Source organism: Urocitellus parryii, chromosome 8, assembly GCF_045843805.1.
Source record: "Urocitellus parryii isolate mUroPar1 chromosome 8, mUroPar1.hap1, whole genome shotgun sequence".
Classification (NCBI taxonomy): domain Eukaryota; kingdom Metazoa; phylum Chordata; class Mammalia; order Rodentia; family Sciuridae; genus Urocitellus; species Urocitellus parryii.
In genome coordinates this window covers 152,436,349-152,462,550 of record NC_135538.1, presented here as the reverse complement: position 1 = coordinate 152,462,550, position 26,202 = coordinate 152,436,349, and the positions used below count along the sequence as shown (strand labels likewise).

General features: G+C 47.2%; 1 protein-coding gene across 1 annotated transcript in view; it reads left to right on the top strand.

Moving 5' to 3' along the window:
* LOC113195969 (cytidine monophosphate-N-acetylneuraminic acid hydroxylase) overlaps positions 1 to 25,954 on the top strand; it is a 58,667-nt gene extending 32,713 nt beyond the window's left edge. Inside the window, exons 10-15 of the mRNA XM_077801850.1 lie at positions 12,875 to 13,015; positions 15,249 to 15,423; positions 16,913 to 17,029; positions 21,695 to 21,810; positions 23,771 to 23,866; positions 25,066 to 25,954. Coding sequence (XP_077657976.1) covers positions 12,875 to 13,015; positions 15,249 to 15,423; positions 16,913 to 17,029; positions 21,695 to 21,810; positions 23,771 to 23,846 — 625 coding nt within the window. The 3' untranslated portion in view covers positions 23,847 to 23,866; positions 25,066 to 25,954. The remainder of the gene's footprint in view (positions 1 to 12,874; positions 13,016 to 15,248; positions 15,424 to 16,912; positions 17,030 to 21,694; positions 21,811 to 23,770; positions 23,867 to 25,065) is intronic.
* The last annotated feature ends 248 nt before the right edge of the window (positions 25,955 to 26,202 follow it).

Here is a 26,202-nt window from a genome sequence, read left to right as displayed (position 1 = left end):
TAGGGCAGCTGAGGACACCACCAGCAAGTGGTCTCACGGATATAGAGCTGAGACGTCTGAAGTCCAGGTGCAGTGGTCAGGTCTCAGGTTGCTGGGGAGGAGCGCTCCAGGCTTCCGCCACGCTGTCTGCAGGTGGCCTTGCCTGCGCATATCTATGCTATCAGGGACCAGCTGTGCTGGATCAAGGTCCACTCATGGCCTCATCTTACCTTGACCACCTCTGTGGAGGGTCTGCCTCTCTGGAAGGGTCACTTCTGAGGGACTGGGGGTTAGCACACCAAAGAATCTGTTTGGAGGGGAACCCAATTCAACCCATAACGAGTTTTTGTGTTAAAATGGAAACTTTTCATGACACAAATTAATATTATAGCTGTACATATTTTTCTAAATTAAATATGCAGATAGTTTTATTTTAATTTGACAGCATTACAGTTCACTGAAAAATTGCAAGTAGAATTTGAAGAATGTTGTGTTATATTTGGAGTTGCTTAATGATTTATGAATGATTTATGAAGTCAGTATTAATATTAACAAGTTGCTACAAAAGTTTGTGAACTCCCTAAACTTGGATAGATATATTTGATGGTGTTATTTTTTATACTGGGGATTGAACCCGGGGATACTCTACCGCTGATCTCCATCCCTTTCCTTTTTATTTTTTGAGACCGTGTCTTACTAAGTTACTGAGACTGGCCTCAAACTTGCAATCCTCCTGCCCTGGCCTCCCGAGTTGCTGGGATTACAGGTGTGTGTGCCAGCATGTCCAGCAGATAGACACAGTTTTGAAGCTAGATATGCTTTTTCTTCAAAATCAAATTAATTCTTCTAAAAAATGAGCCAGTTTTGTCGATCTAGATTGGAATATTACATAAAGATGAATTTTCGATGGTTAATTCTGTTATTAGAAAAATTTAAGCTTAACTTGAGCATGTGATTCTACTTTTCAAATTATAAATTTTATTAAATCTGAATACAGATAAAGTTTTTCTGATGAAAATTTAGTACCTGAACTGAGATATAAGTTTGAAATACACATTGGATTCCAAAGACTTGGTATTGGAAAAAAAAATGTCCAAAATCTCATTAAAAGTTTAAACTATTTTTGAATTGACAGATAAAATCATATATATTTATCATGTAAAGATGTCTCAGGCTGTTTATATACATGCGGAATGACAGTCTGGCTGGTTGGCACGAAATGCCTCACACTGTCACCCTTCCTGTGTCGAGGACACTCCCCTTCCATTCTCTCAGCTCGATGGCTCTTCCAGAACGTGGTCATTGTGGATAAGAGCCGTGCTGGGTGGCACAGTCCTGGATAGCTGGAGTTTGTTGCTCTCGACATGGAAATTTTTGATTTTGGTAGAATCATCTTCTTGGAAAGCACCTTAGGCCACAATGTGTCTCTTCTTGACCTTACAGTATCATCACTTCAGGGTTTTAGGATCTGCTGTGACAGTCTGCTGTCCCCGAGATCCACCGAAGCTGTTGTAGCAGAACACTGTCCACGGGTGTTTGCCCCAGCATCAGCAGCCCCAGGCAGAGAGACGCTAGTGTCCTTCTCGTGGTCTTGCCAAGAAGTTGTCATTCTTCCTGTTGGGTCAAATCCCTGCACCTCCCCATTCTGCTTTTGGATCTGCTGCTTCTGACCACCTGATTCGTCAGGAGTCAGAGCGAGGCTCAGCGTCAGTGCCTCGCCTCGAGTTAGGGTGCGAGTGCTACGAGCATGGCCCTGGCAGCTCTCAGTGAGGGACCGTGGAAGCTTGGTGGGTTCATGGGTTGTGGAGTGAGTTTGTAAATAGGAACTCAGCTCATGGCTTTCACCTGTGAGAACTGTAAAGAAGTCCTTTGCTTTTAATTATCCTTAATTGTCTTCTCTATAACCCAGATCCAGTCCCTTGGATCATCATTGCATTTCTAATCACGAGATCGGTGGTCCTAGTTTCTATTTGAAAAAAAAAAAATCATATAGACTCTTTTTCCTAGGCAAACTCCTATGATGAAGTTTGAAAGTTATAAAAAAAAAAATCTTTTGGGATTGTGGATAATCCCGGATGCAAGTTTAAGGAGTGTGCTCCCACTGAAACCTGTTCAATCTCAAAAATATGTCAAGAGCAGTTTTCCCTTGGAAACCACCATAAAGAAGGGGTGAGATTTAAGAGCTCTGTGTCACACAGGCCACAGTCTCTGTGCAGCTTAGCTGTGAGGGATTCAAGTGGAGGAGGCACAGCAGGACTAGCAGAGGGAGCAACAAGGGACGCAGGGAGCGGGGGGAACCTTGGGGTGCGGGATGCAGGCTCAGCACGTGTTTCCCAGATGCTCGAAGGTGCTGGCCCGGGACACTGGGTGAGGCTCTCCGGTTTCCTAAGGGAACCAGGAGTCCTCTGTAGTTAAGTGTGTCTCTCGCTCAACTCAATGTGGAGCTAAATGGCAGTCAGTTGACAAAAATGAGCCTTCAGTTCCCCTCAGAAAAGATGACTCAGCTATGGTCCAGAGACTTCTTCTGAGCAGAGGGGCCAGCCCAGTGACCGGCCAGCGGGGCGTGGATGCTGATCATGTGGGTGTCAGGAAGAGTTGATGGGATCCTGGAGCGAGGCTCCCAAGCCTCGGTCCTCGAGTTGTGGGAATCTGGAGAGGGCAGGAGGTCCGGGGGTGGCGAGGGCAGGTGGCTGGGGTGGCTCAGGGAGGCAGGCTTTAAGCAGCTGGCACAAAATGACTTCACAATGTCGACTTCTGCAGTACCTGCCAGCTAGATATCGCTTCTGTCCTAAAGGCTTCAGAAAGGGGTTCAGGAGAGAACCTGGAGCCACTCACAGGTGCCACATCACAAAGCATGGGACCTAAGGAGAGAGATGGCATCTGAACCTTTGGAAGACAAATGTGAGCAGCCTCCATCCTTTGCCATGTGCGGAAGTGCTCGGCAGAGTGCAGGTCATAGGTCTGCAAAGGGGGTGCCCAGAATTGGGATCTGCACTGCATTCCACCTGGGTCTGTGTTCTCCTGCTTACTAACAGTGGGACCAACTTGATTCCATTTTCTGTGAGCATAAGAATGATTTTAAAGGGTTGTTTTGAGGGCTGGGATTGTGGCTCAGTGGCAGAGAGCTTGCCTTGCACTTGTGAGGTGCTGGGTTCAATTCTCAGCACCACATAAAAATAAATAAACAAAATAAAGATACCGTGTCCACCTGTAACCAAAAAAAATTTTAAAAAGGTTATTTTGAGAATGATAAGATAATTAATGTGCGCTGCCTTGCCTGGCACACGGAAGGTTCCCAGGAAACATCATTTTCTACAGCCTTCCTTTCTTTCCCTCTCTTGATTCTGAACCTAATAGTTCAGAGCAAAGGATTGAAGACAGGTTTTCTGAAAGCCAGTTCTGAGATGGTGAAATGACGTTGAGCATTTCAGCTTGGCAGGGGGATGGTCACCAGGAGAGGCAGCAGGCCCTGGATGAGACCCCAGGTCCCCCGTCCCTCTGCCCTGCAACCTAGCAGGGCAGACAGGTGTTCGTTTCTGCCAAGGCAAACAGCTCACACCACCTGGTCTCCGTCACCGAGGGCAACCGTACAGAAGCATGGAGCAGGCCCCAGAGGACTCTGAACAGCAGGTGGTAGCAGGCCGATCTGGGAAGGAAGTGAGAATTTGAAGTACCAATGAATCAGCCGTAATTCCCCCATTTTAAAAGAGCACCGTGTCTCCCAGCTGTACTCAAGGACAGCCTGAATCTGGCCCCACGCCCTGGTGGGAACTGAAAGGTAGGGAAGTCTTCTGGGTGTGGGGGTTTGTTTTTTCCATCTTCTCCCGTCCATTCCCAGGCAATCAACCCGCAACACTGGCAGGAACACCTGCAGTCATCGGGCCGGTACCTGAAACTGCAAGGGCAGGGAGCCCTCCTCTCAGTTCAGGTGATTTTGGCTCCAAGACGGGGAGAGGTGCCTGATGCTGTTTCTCTCTCTCTCACCTCTCACCACTTGAGCCCAGAAGCAGGTGTGGTTTTAGAAAGTACTTGGGAGATCCATCAGGGAACCTGAAGCCCTGGATTTTCAACGGAGGATGAAGATATTAGGGAGATTGCAGACAGGACACTTAAGAAAATCAGCTACCAAAAATTCAAATAAACTCTTGGGCCTGCTCACAAGCACACTGTACCATGTGAGGATGTGGCCCTCACCAAGATACCAAAGGCTTTCAGACCTGAAGTTCAGGGTGGACCACAGCTCAGGTCCGACCTGGTCACTAGGTGACACACTGTGACACAGATCTGAAAAGGGCCCCAAAAGCTCTGGAAACTAAACTGACATTGGAAACACGGCCCTCAGAGGGTGGGTGTGAATCGTTGCCATGAACCCAACTGATTGCTGGCTAAACCAAAAACTAGAACCTTCTCTGAAAGATATACACAAGAACCAGATTTCAAGGATATAATATTGAAAATGTCCAGGATACAATCCAAAATACTCAATGTAAGAAAAAAAAAAAAAAAGGAAAAGTTCAGTGTCTCCTAAGGGAAAAGACAACAAATGTCAAACCTAACTTGTCATAGATGTTGGACCAGAAGAAAAAAATACATGTAAGGAGCTGTTTTAACCATGATTCCTTAAGGAGTGGTCAAGCTGTAGAAATGAATGCAAATATACAGAGCTGCAGTACACAGAAAAACAAATGGGAGTTTAGAATTTAAAAATACACAAATTGCTGCATATGGTCCTACATGCCTATAATCCCAGCTACTTGGCAGGAAAAATCACGAGTTCGAGGCCAGCCTGGGCAACTTAGATGCTGTCTCAAAAAAGAAAGGGCTGGGGACATAGGTCAGTGGATGAGTGCCCCTGGATTCAAACCTCTCTTTACTGGGGAAAAAACCTCAGTGAGTTCAAATGCATAATGGAATTGACAAAGGAAAAAGGACATGAATTGGTATCAATAGAAGTCACTGGATTTATGAACAGCCAAGAGGAAAAACATTGAAATAAACAAAAACAGAGGCTCAGAGACCTATGGGACCACAGCAGAAGGTCAACATTCATGTCCCTGGAGTCCAAAAAAAAGAAGGAAAAATCGTGTCACAGTATCATGGGAGGAAAAAATGGCTGAAATCTCCCTAGATTTGATGAGTCACAAAGGCGTAGATTCCAGATGCACTGAAAACCCCAAGGTAAACTCAAAGAAATCAATGTCTCAGTACCTCCAACTAAGACCACAGAAAATTAAAGATAAAGAAGATGACATCAAATCATCCAGAAAAAAAAGAATGAGTTATTAATAGGAAATAATCCAAAATCCGGAGTATCTAGTCAGACTCCATGTAGACTGGAAATTAGTAGAATAACATTTTTAAAAGTATGTTCCAAAAACAAAACAAAACAAACCCTGTCAACTAAACCTACATCTGGTGAAGATATCTTTCAGGAATGTAAGTAAAATACAGATATTCGCAGATAAAAGAGAATCTGATAATTCATTGGCAGCAGGCCTGCTTTAAAAGAAATCTTAGAAACAGTTCTTTGGATGAAAGAAAAGTGATACCAAAGAGAAGCTCAGAACCTCAGAAATGAGGAAGGAACAGTAGAAATTGTACATATCTAGGCATGTCGTTACATCGTTTTCTTCTTTTAAGGTGTTGAAAATAGAATAACGTTTGAAAGCATGAATTATAACTGTCTGAGGGAGTTGACAATGGGTTGAAATGTGTCCCCTCCAAATTCTTACGTTGGAGAACTAACCCTTTGTTCCTCAGAGTGTGACTTTATTTGAAGATGGGATCTTTACCGAGGTAACCAAGTTAAAATGGAATCATTAGGGTGGGCCCCAATACAGTTAGCTGGTGTCCTCATAATGGAAAAAATCTGGACATAGAAACATATATGAAGGGCAGATGATGTGAAGAAACAGGGAGAAGATGTCTAAAAGGAGATGCGGGAAGCAGGTCTTTCTCTCACAGCTAGCACCATTTCATTTCTAGCCTCCAGAACTATGATACAGTAGTTTTCTGTTTATTTGAATTTGTTTCTTAAGCATCACCGTCTGTGGTACTTTGTTATAACAGTTCACACAGTAGATGTGATACATGTGATAATTAAAACACTGCATCAAGGGCCCTGTATCACATCTCCATCCAGCGCCAATTGGTAAAAGGTAGGTGCTAAGTAGACTGTGAAAAGTTAAATATGGAATGTTTAATCCCCAGAGCAGCAACTATAAAAGCTACACTACAAGATACAGTAAAAACACATAATAGGCAGACTAAATAGAATACCAAAAAATATGTAAATAACAGAAAAGAAGGAAAGGGGAAATAGAGAATGAAGAACAAAGAAAATAGAAAGCAAGTTAAAAAATGGTAGACATAAACCCCCAAACAGCAATAATTACATTAAATAAAATTATCTGCAGACAAGGGCCCTTGGGGGTGTTCTAGAGAAGCCCTGCCACAGATAGAGTAACACTGAGTGACCCCACCACTCAGCACCACGCAGAACAAAATCCATCTGACGACCAGTGAAATGTTGAGATAGGATAAAGTGGTTTTTTTTTTTTTAAATTTGCCCCCAAAATTGGATATTGTAATATTGGATATTGAAAAATTGTAATAATGGATAAAAGAACAAGACCCAGCCCTATGCTCTCTATAAGGAACCCATTTTAAACATGGCAAAGTAGGTGAGTTAAAGTGAAATGATGGGGAAGTTACACTATGTCAACCCTGATCCACAGGAAGCTGGATTGCTAGTATCAGAAGATTCAGCCTCCAGAGAAGAAAAGCACCAGGCAAGGGCTAATGCACCAAAGGTGAATCCTCCAGACATAAACGTGCTTGTGCTGAAAAACAGAACTTCAAATACATGAAACAAAACTGGTAGGACTGAGTACAGAGGTGGAAACCCACAATTACTACTGGACGTCAACATTCTTTTCTTAGTCATTGCTAGAACAAGAAACAGGAAATCACAGGGACATAGAAAACTGGATCTGATCGACAATTATGAAGAACTCATTCCAAAAGAGCAGAATACGCATACTTTTCAAGGATATATATTCGCCAAGAGAATTGATATCCTGGGCCATAAAATAAACCTTAACCAAGTATAATGTATGCTCTCGAATCATTTTGGAACCACACTGGAAATCAAGAAAAGACCACTGGGGAATCTCCAAATACTTGAAAATCAAACAACTTCTAAGTAAATCCATGGACCAAAGAGTCAGTCTTATAGGAAGTTACAAAACATTTTGATGTGAAAAAAATAAGAAAAAAAAATATTTGTGGGATACAAACCAGGGGCAGAGGCATGCCACCTGCCATCCCAGCTACTCCAGAGTCGGAGGCAGGAGGATGACTGGAGCCCAGGATCCAAGGCCGGCCCAGGCAAGAGAGTGAGACGTGTCTCAATCAATCAATCCCGTCAGTCAGTCAATAAAAACGTGGCATACAGATAAAGTCGTGTTCACAGAGAAATTTATAGCCTTAAATATTTACATTCTAAAAGAGGGAAAGTATCAAGTCAACAATCTAAGCTTTTACCTTGTAAAAGAAGAGCAAAATAAACTCAAAGCCATAAAAAGGAGAGAATAAATGTAAGAGCAGATGTCAATGAAATTAAATGCAGAAAAACAATGAAACTTAAGCTGGATTCTTTGGAAAGGAGAGTAAGACAATAAACTTCTAGTTCAACTGGCCAGGAAAACAAGAAGAGGTGACTGTGAGAGTGGAGGTCTCCCCGACCCCAGAGACGCGAAGATACTGATGAATACCATGAGGGCCTCTGTCCACCAAGGCAAGAGCTGGGGGGAAATAGGCAAATCCCTTAAAAGCCATGAACCTCCAAATCTCCAACAAGAAGCAGTCTGTATCTGCTAGATAGAGTAATTATTTTGAACACTCCAAAACTGGAAACTTCACCCCCACATTGTATGTTGCAAATTCTGACCAACTTTTTTTTTTTTAATGGTACTGTGCATTGAACTCAGGGGCACTCAACCACTGAGCCACATCCCCAGCCTTATTTTTGTATTTTATTTAGAGACACGGTCTCACTGAGTTGCTTAGCACCTCCCAATTGCTGATGCTGACTTTGAACTCACAGTTCTCCTGTCTCAGCCTCCCAAGCCACTAGGATTATAGGTGTGCACTACTGTGTCCAGCTCTAACCAATTTTTGAAGATAAAATAACACTGATTTAAAAAAAACTAGTAGTAGTTATGTAGTTATCCATGGTATTGGGGTTTATTTGGGCAATTATACAAGCATGGGATATAATTTGCCCTAAATCAGTCCCCAGTCCTTCCCCTTTCCCTCCCCCTGTTCCCTTTCCTCTATTCCGTGGGTCTGTCTTCTATTTATTTATAGTTTTTATAAGTGTGGAACTCACTGTGGTGTATTCATGGATGTACAAAAGATAGTTTGAGTCTATTTCATTCTGCCGTTTCTCCCTTTCCCGTCCCTTCTCACTCCTCCTCAATCCCCACTGGTCTCTCTTTTCTTTTCGTAGGATTGGTTCCTCTTTCCTGTTTTTCTTCTTTCTGGCTTCCACACAGGAGAGATAACATTCAACCTTTGACTTTCTGGGTCTGGCCTATTTCACTTGGCATGATATTCTCCAGTTTCATCCATTTATGCCATGGTTTCATTCATTTTTATGGCTGTGTAGAACTCCATTGTGTCTACATTTCACATTTTTTTTATCTGTTTGTCTGTTGGAGAGTACCTGGGCTGCTTCCATTACTTGGCTATTGTGAATTGCACAGCTAAACACATTGATGTGTAATTGCCCTTCTGATTGGAGTGAGAAGAAATCTTGCTATAGTTTTTGATTTGTAGGATATTGTGTGGTATAGACAGTCTCAGAAAAGGCAAAGAAACTAGACTAGTCAAAACAATTCTGCCAACACAAAACTAAGCTGGAGGATGCATGCCATCCAGTTCTAAGACAAACTCTAAAGCTATGGAAATCAAGATCAGGTGGTGGACACACACAGAACAGGACAGAGCAGGGAATCCAGAAACGATCCACAAAGCACGGCCAACTGATTCTGACAAAGGTACAATTTGGGGAAATACAGATGCAAAAAAAAGCAATCTCTTGGGGAAAGGAAAGTCTTTAATAAATGTTATTTGAGCACAATGATCTGCAAAAAGAACCTCACACCATATATACAAAAAGTAGAGAAGAATCGTAGACGTGTATGTAGATTTTATAAAACTGTAAGACTTGTAGAAGAAAATCTCTATGACCATGAGTTAGATACTTCTTAGATATGACATCGAAAGCATGATGAAAAAATTAACAGAACATTATAAAAATTAATAAATCTTGCTGTATAAAGGAAACTCAAAGAAACAGAAAGGCCAACCACAGACAGAACATATCACAAAACTAGTGTTCATAGTTCATGATACATTCTTAATACTCAGCAGTAAGACCACAACTTCAAATAATAATTTTTAAAAATAAGCAGTAAGAAAGTAAAAAATGGGCAAAATGTCTTAGCAGACACTTTACCCAAGAGGACCTATGGATGGTAAATTAGCTATGAAAAGATGCTCACCGGCACCAACCATCAGGGAAGGCAAGTCAACCCCACAGTGCCCCTGACTATTAGAATTAATAGCCTTCTGGAAAATCCACAATGCCAAGTCCTGGCAAGGACACAGAGTGACAGGAACACACACTTGCCACTGTTAGCCAAGCTGTAAAAGGGGTTAGCAGCTTCTTTAAAGGTGACCTTGCATCACGATCTAGGAATTCCACCCCTGGGTACTTACTCTAAAGCTATTTAATCTTTATTTACCCCAATGCTATGCAAAAACATGAATATCAGCTTTATTCCTAGTCAACACATTGTCCCAGCTCACCTTCAGCGGGTGGGTGGGTCAACATGCAGGGGCTTCAGTCAGTGTAAGAGCAACCTCTGTGTACACAGCACAGGTGCCTCTCAGGCACCACGGATGGCAGAGCCAGTCTCCAAAGGTTGCCCTCCACTTGACTCTGTTCATACAACATCCTGGAAAGGGCAAAGCCAGGGGTTGGAGAACAGGCTGTGCACAGGAGTTAGGGCTTGGGGCGTCTGACTACAGAGGGCAGCTCAAGGAGAACTGTGTGTTGTCCTGATGTGGGTGCTGAAGCCATAGGACTGAGCCCCCCGCCCCATTCAAATAACTGCCTCTCAGGAAACATGGAAAGTTAAAGAGCAAAAAAGGTGAACAGTTCCTAAGGAGTCCTCCTGTGAAGCCATGGTAGGTGAAGCTAATATACTTAAATCATATTTGTGAGGCCATAAGTTGGTATATGCACATTTTATAGAATTTGCAATCTCTAGTAGAAACAACAGAAGATATCTACCCATTGTGTAGGATTTGGAGCATAGTTTTATTATTTGAAATGCTAAATAAAACTGTATAGATGTTTGAACTTTGCTTTTATGATCCCATTGACCAGAGCTTACGGGATCCTGAGTGAACTCATGACTCAGGCCCTCATGGAGTGTCTCTATGAGCAGCTTCCACCTGCTTCACAAAATCCACTTTGAGATGGGTTTCCCGTCCAGGCAGGGGCCGCCACGTGGTGGCGAGAGGCTCGCCCCCTCGCTGTGGAGCCACGCCTCTCTGCTTATCTGACTTTACTGCTGTCAGGAAACCCGTTTGCAGCCTGTTTCATGACCACTTTCAGATAAGGTTGCCTCCCTGCACCTGGAGGCCACAGACAGCGCAGTAAGAGCCGTGGGCTGCGTGCAGTCCAGGTTCTGCACCGCTGGTTGGGACCAGGGCTCTGCCCACTTCAGACTTCACCTGTCTCATCCTTAAAGCACGACTCGCCACTTTGAAGCCAGTTAGCTACATGTGCGGTCACTCCGTGTGGCCTTTTCCGGTGTGTCCCCTTCCTTTAGCCTTCCCGTGGACACCACTGAGCTGCCCCACACCTTCCTAACGTTCTTCAGTAGGATTGGCCTGGGGTTAAAAGATGATTTTTTTTTTTTACCATATTCACACTTTTGCTGAAAAAAACTTTAAAAAAATATTTATTTTTTAGTTGTAGTTGGACCCAATACCTGTATTTTATTTATTTTTATGTGGTGCTGAGGATCGAACCCAAGGCCTCACAAGAGGTATGCAAGCGCTCTACTGCTGAGCCACAACCCCAGCCCCCCAAAATGATTTATTTTATCAATGCTGTCCCTCAGTCATGTATCACTTATCTTATTTTATGTTTGTTTTTATTGTTTTTTTTTGGGGGGGGGGCAGTGATTAAATCCTGGTACCCTTAACCACTGAGCTGTCGTCCCAACCCTTTTATAAGTTTTTATTTTGAGACAGGGTCTAGGTTGGTTAGGGACTTCCTAAATTGCTGAGGCTAGCCGTAAACTCACAATTGTCCTGCCTCAGCTGCCCCCAGGTCACTGGGACTACAGGTGTGCACCCCGTGCCCAGCTCTTTCCTTGTAGTGAGCAGCCTGTGCTAGGCGCTGGGGACCAGAGGTCAGTGGCCGTCCCCGGTTAGGGTTTACTGGAAGAGAGGCACTTGAATACGATGTGATGAATGTTCTGATGGCCAAGGGGACACAGGTGGTGGTGAGGAAAGGACTCCTGGGTGGCCACAGACCAGCAAGGTGAACAGGTGTGGACAGGAGGCCGCAGCCCAGCAGGGAGAATGGGGCTCTGTGAGGGGCAGGGGAGGGGCATGTCTGGGACTACACCTGGAGGGGTGGGCAGCCAACAGGGCATCCAGTGAGGAGCAGGGACACAACTAGACGCCAGGTTGCATGTCTGAATGGTGGAGAAGACAGGGACGGGGACGAGAACTCAGACGGAAGAGATGTGATGAGGGATTGCAGGGACTTGGAGAGGAGGGAGGGGGTTGACATGCTACCCAGAGGCTGCCTTTGGAGGCGTGAAAGCCAGTCTGTATGTGAGCAGCTGGTGGATGTGGACGTCACCCTCAGCACCACCGCGCCCTTCAGAGCTCGGCCTCTAGATTTCGTCATGGCTCTAGAGAAGGCAAAGCATCGAGAAGTTGTGGAATTGGGTGATGCCACACGTGGTGTTTTAGGAAGAGGCTCGAGATGGGCCACTGAAGGCAGGGAGTCCACGGCAGCAAGAGGAAGAGAGAGCGGTGGCCCTGCTGTAGATGAGGGACCTCAGTCACAGGGGGACATTGATGGGGACCGAAAAGGCAGGGCTTAGACGCCTGTGGGTGCAGAGACAACGACTGTGCTCACGTCTGCTCGTTGATTCCAAGCTACAAATGCTTCCGTGTGCTTTGTCTGTCTCACCTGAGCACTCCAAGTCCAGGCAGCCACGCTGTGGCACGTAACCGGCTGTCTGGCCAGACCACGCCTGCGCCTCCCGTTCTCCCTGCCCCTGCCCCACCAGTTGCCTTCCAGGGTGACACAGAGTTGGAAAAGCTACAGCTCCCGAGAGAGGTCGTGGTTTGGTGTCAGATCTGGGAGCCCCCCCCCCCCCCCCCCCGGGGTCAGTAGGAGCTGGGTCCAGGATGGGTTGTGACTGAGCATGTGTGTGGTCTCAGGACGGGGGCTGTGAGGGTGGGGGGTTCTTAATGGCTTTGAACCAGGGGACTTTTCAGACTTGCCTGCAGTTGGGGGTAGCCCCTCCCTGCAGCCGTGCCTGCTGGGGCTGTGTGGCTCCTGGGTGGACTGCCCACTCAGGTCCTAGCCAGTTTTCCAGACCTGAGGTTCCTTCTGCCTACAGCGAGCAGGGTAGAGGTGGCGCTCTCTGTCTGTCGCACCTTCCAGTCCAGCCCTTAGGTTTCCGTGGACTGACGGGGGGTGGCTGTTGGGAAGCGGGGACTCTGTCACTGTCATAGTCAGACCAGCCTCTGGGAAGAGACCTTCTTACCTGGGCATGCCCTTCTTTCTCAGATACATTAAGGAAACAAACATCAAAAATGACCCCAACCAACTCAACAACCTTATCAAGAAACACTCTGATGTGCTCACGTGGACCCCACGGCCTGGAGCCACCCTTGACCTGGGCAGGGTGCTGAAGGACCCAACGGACAGGTTGGTCTTGAATGTTCCTGGAAGATGGAAATGCTTACAAACGGGTTTCAGTACTTTGAGAAAAAAAAAGGGCTTCTCTCTCACTCTGGACCGGCTCCTGTCTTGGAGTCTGCTGAGTTGCTTATTAAGCTTCCTATGCCATGAGATCCACCTTGAAAACTACAGGTCTTATTATTTAAGTTCAGTAAACTAATGCGCATGTTTTGAATCTCAGGGAAAAGAAGACAGTCTGCTTCCAACATTTCATCTTCACCTTACTAAAGGGTGAAGAGTAAGTTATTTTATGATATGGATCAGCTCAAATTTTGCCGCAGTCCGGCTGCAGCAAAAAAAACGGGGGATGACGAGTAACTTGTGTAGATTGATGCAGCAGGAGTGGGAGCCGTTTATTGCAGGACAGGAGGGGTATTTATACATTCCACACAGCTTATCTAATTAACATAAAATAGATACAGCAGTCAACCAATAAGGAATCTCCACACTTAATGGCTCGCTGGCGTTACTTCTCAAACCACTCCCTCTGCAAAATGCCAGGCACCATCCTGACTTGTTTACAGACTCTAACAAAATTTATGTTGCTTTATATAAGTAAAAACAACAAACAAGAAAGCCCGTCTTCCCATCAGCGCTGACCCTGCTGACCACCTGGCCCACAGGCAGCTCCTCCACACAGTCAGTATGAGTCACACTGAGGTCACACACAGCAGGGTTCACATTGAGGGCACAAGCCTGGACCTAAGCCCTCCCCTTGAGCCAAACAGCAGCCCAGGTTTCTTCCCGGCTTAGAAGTGCACTAATCTGGGGGAGGGCCGTGCACCCCTGGCCCAGCCTTGCCACGTCTGCATGGAGGGTCAGTCAGACCATTTTGCCCGTCAGCTGGCTTTCCACCCAAACTAGCTCCCAGTCCATCTTCATGAAGTTTTTACATGCCCATCTTTCTTCTCCAGCATCTTGGCCTCGGCCTCGATCCCACTGCTCACAGCTCCTCACCTGGCTGCCTGCAGTGACCCTGACTTGTGTGGGCACCTGTCCCCCACCCCCACATCCAGCTCCATGCAGGCATTTTTCAGTCTGCAGGTCCCACACCAGAGGGGGGTTGTAAAATCAGTGTCACCTCTCACAAACAGCGTCTCCATTAAGGGACAGAATGGGGTGGAACGGAGGAATACGGCAGAACAGAACAAAATAGCAAAGGCCCGCGAGCACCGCACCTAAGAAGGGTGTCACTTCACGAGACCTCTGTTCACAGAGAGCCCTGGCTCGTGGGTTCTGGAGTAGAGGCAGCTCTCGCTGGGACCACAGGCTGAATGTTTGAAAGCTCCTGTCCTCATTGCTGACAAGTGAATCTTTCTCCATTGTGAAACCATTCCTGTTCCTTTCCTGCTTAAAAGTCCCCAGGACAGAAGTGGCTGTCCTCGTCAGGTCAGGTGTGAGAGGTGGTCAATAGTGGCGCCCAGGAGCTCTCGTCATTCAGCACTGGGCGGTCATCTCCCCAAGCCCCAGAGGCATCCTGCTGCCGTCGTTAGCAAACTTGGTGAACATCAGGGGCCGGAGGGACTTACAATGCAGCTCCCTGGGTTCCTGTGGAGGTTCCGAATCCATAGATCTGAGGTGGAGCCCAGGAATCTGCATCTGTAGCCTGGTGCTACACCAAGGGCTTCTGGGAAGTCAGAGCCCCTGGTGTTGGGTCTCAGTGCTAACACTCAGCATAAGGGACACAGAGAGTGAGTGCTTAAGGGCCTCCTTTGGCGGGGACAGGAGAGGTACCCTCTGCAGTCTTTGGCATTTAGGGATGCCTTAGGAGGGGGAGGCTGGAGGCAGGGAGGGTGAGGGGAGGGAAGGGACGGGGGCTCCAGCCAGAGGCAGTGGTGGGTGCTGGAGAAGGGGATAATAGCACTGTGCATTTTGTGAGTGTAGGCATTTCAGAGTGATGGACACATGCATTGATTTAGGAATGATTCATTAAGCGCCTCCGTTCACCAGACCTCACACGGGTACAGGGCATACAGGGGTGGGGAAGTCCCTGCCCTGGGGGTCTCACGTGCCTGAGTTCAGGGCTGGTGAGAGAAGGAGCAGGAGGGTGGACAGGACTCCTCAGGGAGGCCCGGCTGGAGGAACCCTGCCCTGGCTCAGGCTCAGGTGGAACTTCCCAGCAGCCTCAGCCTCTGCTCTGGAGGCCTGCCTTCCCCGCCTGCACCCTCTCCCCTCACTGTTGTCCCGCTGTGTCTTTAAGCCAGGGCATCGTGGAGCCTCCAGAAGGGACCAAGATCTACAAGGATTCCTGGGACTTCCAGCCATACCTGGACGCCCTGCATGCTGCAGTCGGCGACGAGATCTTTCTGCACCCATCCTGGATAAAAGAATACTTCACCTGGGCTGGATTTAAGAATTATAACCTGGTGGTCAGGGTAGGCCTTAGTACTGCTCCCTCGCATGGTGGGGATACACGGAGTCCCCTCTGTCTACCGATCTGGCAGAGAACAGATCTGGCATTGTGATAAACATCCCCTCCTTGTACAGTGGGGACTGCTCTGAAGTCCAGCGCAGTTTTGTTTGGAGGCCTCCGTTCTCTCCCATCACTGTGGGCTGCCATCGTCTGTGTCTGTCTGTGGGTGTCTCATTTTGGTCTTGGTGTTTGGCACGGCAGGGATGAGTACTCAAACGGGGGGGGGCCAGGAGGTGGGAGCCCCCAGAGGGTGGAGACAAGGGAGACAGAGCAGGTAATTCGTACCCACAGATGTGCTGAGGACAGAAGGCACCAAGAGTCGGGCTAGGCCAGGACACACCCCGGCCACAGCAGAGCGCAGGGCCACCAGAAGAGCTCAGGTTAAAACCCGGCAGAGTTGGAGGTGTACTCGAAGGCAAATCAGCTACCAGCAGAGGGGGTGCAGGGAAAGGGGCCTGAAATGGGCATCAGGACTGCCAGGTCAGCAAGCAGCCAGCCAGGGCCACGTAGTGGGGCAAAGGCTAGGAATGGCACCAGGAATGCACAAACCTCAGGCCCTAGAGACAAGCGTCGGTCACCCTCAGGGAGACAGCTGTTCCCCAGATTACCTCTCAATCCCTGAACATTAATGCCACGCCACACCCTGCTCAAAAACCATGACTCCCCAAAACCTCCTTGGGGGGTCATTGCCCGTCTGTGACAACGTTTTTGCTGGTCAATAGTGAAAAAAGAAAAGATGTGGTTATGCTGTTGGTACAGAGATATCACCTCTTTTCCTGGGATGAATAATTAGTATTCCAAGATGGTTTTCGAGGTACTGCCATCTTCCTTGAGTGACATACAAGGACAGCAGATGTCAGACTTTTTTCCCAAGTCATCACTTGGCAAAATAAAATGTCGTTACCTGTGTTAGCTCCCAGATACGTTTTTAGGAAATTGTCTTTGAAATCCAAGGACCTGGGAGCTGGGATCGTGGCTCAACAGCAGAGCACTCGCCCAGCACACGTGCGAGGCCCTGGGTTAGATCCTCAGCACCACATAAAAATGAATAAAATAAAGATTAAAAAAAAATCCAAAGACCTGGGAAACATGGGTTTAAATGATATTTAACTTGGACAATTAGTATGGAGATGAGGAAGACCATCGCAGCTTTCAATGAGACTTGATGCTTGGCTGCCCTGCGACGGACAAGCAGCCCACGTTTTGTGTCTCCCCACACCTGAGGTGCTTAAGATCCTGACGGCCTGCTCTGTAAATCGGACTGAAGGTAGCGGTAGCAAGCAGTTCTGCTTGTAGAAGGCTAGAGTTCGAATGTCCTCCAGGCCTGGGGGTCAGTGGGGGACTAACCCAACTGCCAACACACTGCTGTCCTTCAAGGACACCGGGCCCAACATTCTTAGGGTTTGTTAAAGACCTCGACCCCCATTGATGTTCCCCTTCCATGTGCACAGATGATCGAGACGGATGAGGACTTCAACCCCTTTCCTGGAGGGTATGACTACTTGGTGGACTTCCTGGATTTATCCTTTCCTGAAGAAAGACCCAGCCGGGAGCATCCCTATGAGGAGGTGAGCAGCATTGGTGGAGGGGCCTCCTGCCTCCTCCATCCCTTCCTCCTCCTCCCCTCCCGCCCCCCTCCCTTCTCCCTTTCTGGTTTTACAATTACTTTAGATTAACAGCGTTTCAGGGACAGCACGCGTATTGCTGACCCCCTACTTTGAGATTGTGTATTTGTCCCAGCTCACAACCCTCTCTTAGCTCAAGTGCCCCTCTGCCTCTTCCTGAGCCGTCTGTGGAGACTGGCTTCCCACCTGCTTCCTTCCAAACACCCTCCGTCTCAGCTGCTGTTAGAGCTCGCTTTTCCTCTGTCCAGTGGCGTCCCCTTCCCCAGGTGGACCCACTGGGTGTCACAGTGAAGGAAGTCAACATAAGCCCATGTATGTGTGTTGTCACACTCCAGTTCTGAGCAGACCCCTCAGCAGCACGGGTCAAGGAGAGAGCCAAGGCTTGAGAGACGGTCAAGCTTGGGACTGGTGCCCAGCCCTGCTGGTCATGGTCTCTGGTTCTGAGGCTTGAGCAAGTTCTTTCACCTGCCACCTCGGCTTTTCCATGGGACACCTTCCCACCGGGTGGATGCATTAATCAAATAATGTAATACGCATGAGAGTGCCTTGCACAGTAGAATTCTGTATGAGTGTTGCAGTCACTAGATAAGTTTAAAGGGCACACAGTCTGCCCTTGAGTTTTTTGCAAGTACCATTTAAATGTGTGACGCCCTGATTGTAGAGGCTATAACAGAGGTAATCCATGAGCTCCTAAATTACACTCTAGTACATTGGCTCGGATCTTTACATTTCATGAAGTATTTATTATTGAAGAGAACCTTATGCTGAAACCTCAGGAAAACCCATAATCACCTACCAGACTCACAGGTCTTGGAAAACTGGGGTTTTACATGGAAGAAAGCCCTGCGCGAAGCACCGTATGGATTAGGAATGGGTTTACACTTTTCTTATTTTTATTTTTTTGAGATGGAATATCTTTATGTTGCCAGGCCTTGAACTCCTGGGCTTAAGCAATCCTCCTTCCTCAGCCTCCTGAATAGGAGGGACTGCAGGTGAACAGGACCACGCCTGGCTACGTTTACTCCCATCTTAAGCAAAAGGAATCTTCTCAAGATTTGTTATATGACATTTACCTCGCTTGTTCTATGCCAAGCCCAGTTTCACATGTGTTGCAAGTATTAAGTCGCTGAATCTGACACAACCCGAGGTACAGATACTACTCTTGTCCCATTCTACGATGTGATACTCAGGAGTGAGATCACTCACCAAGGTCATCATCCAGCGGGTAAATTGTGGTGCGAGGCATTGGGCTCAAGCAGTCAAGCTCCAGAGTGGATGTTTTCAGCCCCTGTGTGGACACTCATGTCTGGATTGAGAAAACCTCTAGATTAAGGTGTCTGCTAGTCTTAAAGGAGAATCACCTTTGCAAGGGTTAACACAAGGTCATTTAAAATATTTAACTTGATAACAAGTCGCTTTTTCAAAGCTTTTCATAATACATCCCCTGGATAGAGTGGTGACTCTCCTGCAGATTCAAACACACTGTGGGTAAACCGTGCCTGCCGTGCCCTCGGTGGGCTGTGGTGGGGCTCGTGGGTGGTACCTCCTAGGGCCTTAGTGAGAGCACCATCCATGTGGTTTGTGTCCACACTTGTAAAAGACCCTCTTGGTGGGACTTAGAGCCTTCTCATATTGCTTCCGTCTTTGTTTTGTTTGTTTGTTTGTTTGTTTTGCCTTAATGCCTTGCAAAGCCGTAACTGTGTTCTTTTTTGTCCCTAGACTCAGGCCCGCCTTTCTCCTTCTCCAGACTGGGTGAGCTCCAGGTCTGCTGCAAACCCACCTCCTCTGCTGCTTCCAGACCCTCCACGTCTTCCCCCTCCTTGCTCCCTCCTTTCTGGACTTCTGCTTCACCAGCAGCCTGAGACAGGGTGCCTTTCCCCCACTGCCTGGGTTACAGGACAGCGTGGCCGACGTGGGGTTGTAGGTGGCTAACCTTCCCATAGACACTAGTGGCATGCAAAGTTACTCCAAAGAAGACGGATGCCAGCTGACCCTTCCTCCTTTGTAGCTGACTTTAAAAATGATGAGTCCTGGTTTCCCAATAAAAAGACATGGGCAGGCTAATTTCAGGCCGGCTGCATAGGGCAGGATTTGTAACCCGTGGACTTTACCTGAAGGTGCAGACCCCACACTTCACTGCTCAGAATGGCCCATGGCAGGTCTCACAGAGGGGTGGGGCTGGGTGGGATGGCGTCATGTGGAAAGCAAATCCAGGTCAGAAGCCAGCAAGCCCTGCTGAGCTCCAGCTCTGGGTTTTACAGAGAACTTGAAATACAGATTTTCATGTGAAATATACAGAAATGTAGATAGTTAATTCAAATGCGTTAAGGACTGTGACTTGGTGAGACAACACCCCTTTTGCTCAGGGGTCACCAGTATGCTTGGAATCATGAAGGTGGGGAACCATCCACAGGTTGGGGACCCTGTGCCCAAATGTGGGGGCCCTGTTTTGAGCTTCACAAACATACTCTCTGCCCTCATTCTCCCCAGACATCAAGTCCGTGCGTTCAGAGAACCATCTGAACGTATTTGGTGAGGACCGTGCGTGGGGGTAGGTGAGGGGCCAGCTGTTTGGTGGACATGCATTTCTGCTCATCTGTGGTCCCTCCCACACCCTCCTTGTCCAGGCTACTTTCACATCCGCTCTGCAGCCTCCATCCTGAGCAAAAGGGGTGTTGTCTGCCTACTGTCTATCCGCTCCACTAGGTGGACTCTCCGGTCAGTGACCCCCTTCCTTTTCACCGTGGCGGCTTGCACCTGTGTAACTGCTTTGTCAACATTTTGGTTGGGTCTGGGAATGCAGAGGAGGCAGGGGATGAGCTCCGGTGACACGGTGCCCTTGTCCTCCCTCCCTTCCTGTGCCTCTCGGGCATGCTTCAGAGTTCCTCCTCTGCATCCAGAACCTCTTCTTTCCCTGCAGAACGCTGTGCACAAACCACTGTTTTCCTCCAGTCTCTTCCTGAGTGAACTCATCTGCTGACTTCACTTTTCTGCTAATGACCCCCAGATCCACGTCCGTCCTGGACTTCTCCATGCTCTGGTCAAGTGTTGGATTCTTGGCTGTCAACAGCCTGCTGATACCATCACCCAGATTTCTGAATGCTTGGTCCTCATTTTCAACCAGTTCAAAATCCAACCTGTCATCTCCTTTCTCTAAAAACTGACCTGTCTGCCTTTCTAACGGGTTGTGGGCATCATGGGTCCCCAGTCAGCCACGGCAGAAACAGGGACACCATCCCAACTCTTCCTGTTCCCTCATCCTCAAATCTAATCGGCCTCCATTTTACATGCTATTTCTCAGATCAACCCTCAATTCTCCATTTTTTTTTTTTTTTTTTTTTGGTTGCAAGTTTTAAGTCACTGAATCCGACACAGTCCTGGGAACAGATACTACCTGCTACGCAGGTTCTGATGGATAGGCTGTTACAACCTGTCCAGTCTCAGGATACCATCCCTTCCTGCTGCTGATATGAATTCACTTTTTGTCTCTCTTCAATTTCCTAATACAGAAGCCAAGCCTCCACTGGCATGAGATCACACAGCTCCTCTCCTGGTTAGAAAGAAGGAAGTCCCCACACAGCACCCTAGCCAGGCCACCCTCACCCACCCAACTGGGGAATTATGTTTCTACATCTCTCCTGGCAAAGACACAGATCCTCTAACTTCTCGTAAGCTCAGTTCACAATGATAGGATTGTCGTACAGGAAGGGAGCTGGGAAGGGAAATGGATCCAAACGCCCATCTCCAGTCATCCGTGCCTTTGACTATGACACCTGTCAATGATGAAAGTTTGCCTTCACTGGCTTTTACAGGATATTAATCAGGAAAAAAAGAAATGTGAGGCTGATCCTTAAGCTTCTGTAAATGCCACGCAGGTTCTGACAGATAGACTGTGACAACCTGTCCAGTCTCAGGACATCATCCCTTCCTGCTGCTGATATGAATTCACTTTTTGTCTCTCTTCAGTTTCCTAATAGAGAAGCCCAGCCTCCGCAGGCCTGAGAGCACACAGTTACTCCACACAGGCGGAGACCCGGGCTGTCTGCCCCTCCGGTCCTGTGCTACTCTGACCATCCAACAGTATTAGCAGTGGAGGATGCTTGAGGCTCAGGTCCTAACCCGCTGAAGTAGGCAGTCCAGCTCTGCCACAGGCTGGACACACACGGGCCGCCCTGAACTTGCAGGCTCTGTGTTACCCTGGACGTCCAGGTGGAGAAGTGGACACTCTGCTTTGTAATAACCATGATCACAAACACGCGTCCGATTCTCACTATGCGCCAGGCCTTGTTTTAAGAATTTTATTTGCACTGGCTCATATAATCCTCATGACAGTCCTACGAGGAATGTTCTCTTGGGTTCATTCCGCTTGCACGTGAGGCACAGAAGGTACAGAGGCTGCGCCACTGAAACCTGGATTGGAACCAGCGGTCTGCCTCAGTGGGCTCCAGGCCCTGCGTCCCCGACTCCTGACTCCCCTCCGGTTCTCTCCCTCCATGCCACTGCTCTTGACCCCCCTCCCCTCAGCTATGCTCTCTGCTCCAGGTGACCCCGTACTCCTGTCCCCCTGTTGGGCCTGGCCACCCTGAGAGCTGCTCCCGTCTGTTTCAGATTCGCAGCCGGGTGGACGTCATCAGGCACGTGGTGAAGAACGGGCTCCTCTGGGATGACCTGTACATAGGGTTCCAGACCCGGCTGCAGAGGGACCCCGACATATACCACCACCTGTAAGTCTGCAGCACCTGTCCCCCACCCCTGGCCGCAGCAGAGGACGTGGGGGCAGTGCACAGGCCTGCCGGCCCCAGCCCAGCCTGCTTGGGGGACTCCCGTAGCAGTGTCCTGATCACTCGCGGAGGCGGTGTTGAGTGGGAACGGTAAAGGCTGTACAAGACAGCAAGGCGAGAACCAGGAGGGGGTGGACCTTGAATTCAGTGAACCCCCATGTCCCCCTTCGCCTCCGCCCAGCCCTGACGGCGACCTGGGTGGACGAGCTGGTTAGTGGGAATGGCCCGCTCCCTGCGGCTCGCTCAGCCTTCACAACTGTTCACAACTGTGCAAGTCTTTGCACTCACACTTGGAAGACTTGAACTGCACTCTCAGAAAAGGCCATTTTCCATTTTCACACTTGGAAAATAATTACCGAAGAAGGGAGCACTCTTTCTTATAATCACCTCTAATCCTCTCATTTAAAATGCCTCAGAAAAACCCACTATCTAAATGCAATTACAGGCGTTTATTCAACCTTTTTTAAAAATTCATTTCCTTTGAATGCTTATAGTTTGAAATTTAGAAGAAGGTGGAAGTATATAAAGCACAAAGTGACCCCACCAGGCACCTCCCAGGAAACCACATCTGTTTCCTGCCCCACCCTCCACCCACTCAGGGTCACCCTTGATAACAGTGCCCATTTTTGGGTCCTTCGGCATTTCTCTAAATAGATTTGTTTTCAATAAAATGTCCTGTATTGTTGGGGGTAGGGCGGTATCCTTGCTGTTGTTTTTAAATGCGGTTTCAGTGCAACTGTTGTGCAACTTAACACCCAAATACATGGGGACCCGCAGGGCACCCCATAGCCTTTTAACGGCTGAAATGCACCCCAAGTTTTGTTCATTTTCAACAGAGCATATACCCAGCTTCCTGTCCTGACAGGATTGGGGGGAGAATGCAGCAACTTTGGGGAGATTCTGGAGGTTTCTTAATGAAAATAATTAATCTTGGGAACTTCTAGGCCCTAGATGCTGAAGATGATCTTGGTGTGTCGTGTTTTGATAGGATGCATTAATGAATCTTAGGACGCAGTCACGGCCCAATTTATCTTTGTTGCTCTTAAAACAGAATGAGTGGGTTTGCCAAACAGTTTTCTCCTTACAAAAACCACACAAATTCACTGTGGAAAATTTGAAAAAATATTTTAAAATTAAGACCACTAATAATCCCATCACGTTGACAGAGCAATGACGTTTTGGTGTCTAGTTAATCATCCTTTTTCTGTTCACAAACACATGCATTTTTTTTTTTTATAAAAATAGGACAATGCTGTGCATCTTTCCACACTTTTTCATCATGGCTGTCCACATTCCTGCAGACTCTCCCCAGCCTCTTTGATGCCCGCCTCCCTGACACCATCTGCCCATGTCCAGACCTCATGGAGCCCATCTTGGTTGACCTTTAAGTTGTCCCAACCTTTCACTGTCCCAACCCGTGGCTGGGCAGATCAGCATGCAGCTCTATCTTGCACACTTTCTTTATGATTTCCTGAGGACAGACTCCTGGGTGTGTCATTGACGGGCCTGGTGAACACAGGGCTTAGGCCTTTGGTGCCCTCTGCCAAATTGTTCTTCAGGAAGCCAGTTCTTCATCCTATGAATAATGTACCCCAAGACACATGCACCTGCCCCTTTGCCAAGCCGAGGCCCTAATGCGTTTGTGTACAGCATATAAATCTGGGTTTTTTCACCTATGAGAATTCCTTAAAGCAAGGCTCATAACAATGCCATGAGAAAGACAGGCTCATCATGTTTGAGGGACTATCTGTATTCAACACCCTGAAAACTATAAGCTCCTGAGCCCTGATCAGTTCAGAAATGCAGCATTAGGGAGAACTGAGAGCAGTATCCAAAAGGTCCTGGCAAAACAGGAGGTGTGGGGGTTTCCAAAACGTATTTCCCTGCTTTATGTCTCCTACAGGTTTTGGAATCATTTTCAAATAAAACTGCCACTGACGCCACCCAACTGGAAGTCCTTCCTGATGCACTGCGGTTAGAGGGACTTGGGACTTCTCAGGTAGAGCACCTTGTGGATCTGGGAGACACTCTGCTGCTCTTTCTCACTTAAATTAGCAGGCCCCTGACTTTTTGGGGGTAGAGATAGAGTGAACGGTACAAGGATGCTAAAGTTTAAAAGAAAGTGAATAAAAGAGAGTGAGGGCATCCAGTCCAGGGACCACACAAGCCTCGGTCAGGTTGACGTGAACACACAGCCGTTAGTGAACAAAACAAGATCCATTCTGAGATGTCAGTGAGCGCTCAGAAATAAATCATGAGCACACAAGGATAGCAGCAGCAAAACGAAAGAGAAAATCTAAAGATGGAGTAAGATGGGAACCATTCCCTCCGCGTCCGGTAGACCTATGACTTCTCTGGAGTGGAGGAGGGGAGCTTGTCTGGTACACATGGAAGGGGCCACTCTGTCTGTGGCTTGAGGTGTCCTTTCATCGGCCGAGTTACACACTGTTTCCAAATGCACGTGATGGAAAGGACCACATAGTCTTCCTACGGAGTCAGTCTCCCCTGGACTCTTGCTTTCGTTTATTTGTTCCACAGACAGTGATTGATCCCTTCTCATTTTCCAGCCATAAGCTGGTGACGGTTCCTCCCCGTAGATGATGAGTTCCTTCAACTAGAGGCTATTGCTTGGCCAGCCCTGTTCGTAGCACGCGCCCAGTGCGATCATGACTTCAAGCAAGAAAGGAACACATGCATCTTTCTCTCCCACTGTCAGTGAGACTTGCCTCTTAAATAGGCTCCCGTTGTCTTTACTGGTAAAACTAAAGGTCAAGGCAGAGCTTCTTTTACACCCTTCTCAGTTGCAAAGCCCTGACTCCACACTGTAGTCTAGCACAGGCGCAGGGTTAGGTCTTCTGGTCATGATCCTAAGCTAGAGGGCATGCTAAGGAGGCCCACTAGGCTGCACCACAGGTCACTCTTGTAAGCACTGGCTTGGGCTGAGTGGGCAGTGGGTGGTGGCCACGTGGACCTTATGAGCCACACAGGAGAGCCATGCCACGTACGGGCAGCCACCCAGCAAAGTGCAAAGGGTCGGAAGTCGAATCCCAGTTCACATCCTAGATTCTCCCTCACCATAAAGCAGCTCTAGGGCTCAATCTACGTGCAAGAACGAAGATGTGTCCAACGCAACAAGAAAAAGGGCAGTATGGAGATGAGGTTCAATGGTTGTTCATTAGCAATCTCTTTCACTCACAGGGATGCCAGACCACATGAAGAATTCGAGAATTTACCTGCTCCACCTTGATACAGGTTCATCCCAGAGAAACTACGCTTTATCACATAAGCATCGGATGTCATGCTGCCTTCGTGAGATGTTTACAAAACTTGTGGATCACTACGCAGATACGCAAATATATTTTTCTGGGGGTGTTGCTCAGTGCCAGATTATATGCTTAGATGCATGAAGTACTGGGTTCCTATATATATATATATATTATATATATATATATATATATATAAATCTCACCCATAATTCTCAATAGAAGGAAACAATGAATCCAAAAGGAACAAGCCCTGTATGCAAAACAAGGCCTAACAAATTGAGATATGAATCCAAGCATAGAAGAAACAGGAAAAATAAAGTTTTTTAAAAATTTAAATTTTCAAAAAAACTCAATTTCCTGAAACAGTGAGTAACCCTCTTCTAAACCCTTAAAAACATTGTTTCAAATGGTGCAAATGGGCAACTGATTTGACTGTTTTTGTTAATGACTGTAGATTTTTATGATATTCATATAATTATTTAGGACATAGAAATTAATTTCTAGAAAAATACGATTGTTAGGTAGATTTCTGTCTTATGTGTTGATGTTTCCAATGTACATCACTGATTTGAAAAATCAAAACCTGTTTTTTGATTGTATATTCTACCTCTTTAATTCTTAAGATTCCAGAATGTGGTGGAATTTGTCTCCTTAAATCTTGGCAATTGCAACACTGGTCGTCTGCTTCCTATTGACACCAATAGAGCTTGATTCTTCTGGTTGACCTCACATATTTTGCAGAGCAGAAATGTTTGGAATCCAGGAAAATTTTTGTGTGATTTACACTATATAGTAATATATTCACTTATCACTAAAAATAAATGTAACATTTGTCAATAGAATCTATGTTAAAATTCATATAATGACTGAATAAAAGATTATATTTTAAAATACAAGTGTGCCTTCTCTGTCCAGTTCTCTCCTCCCGATATCCAGTTCCTTGGGGTCACCAGAACCTGCAAGCCACCAACCCTGCTCTGTCCCCATGTCCTCACTTCCCTCCTCGCTCTTCTTCCTGCCCCCACATCCTCACTCTCCTCCTCTCGAGTCTCGTATCTCACTTCTATGA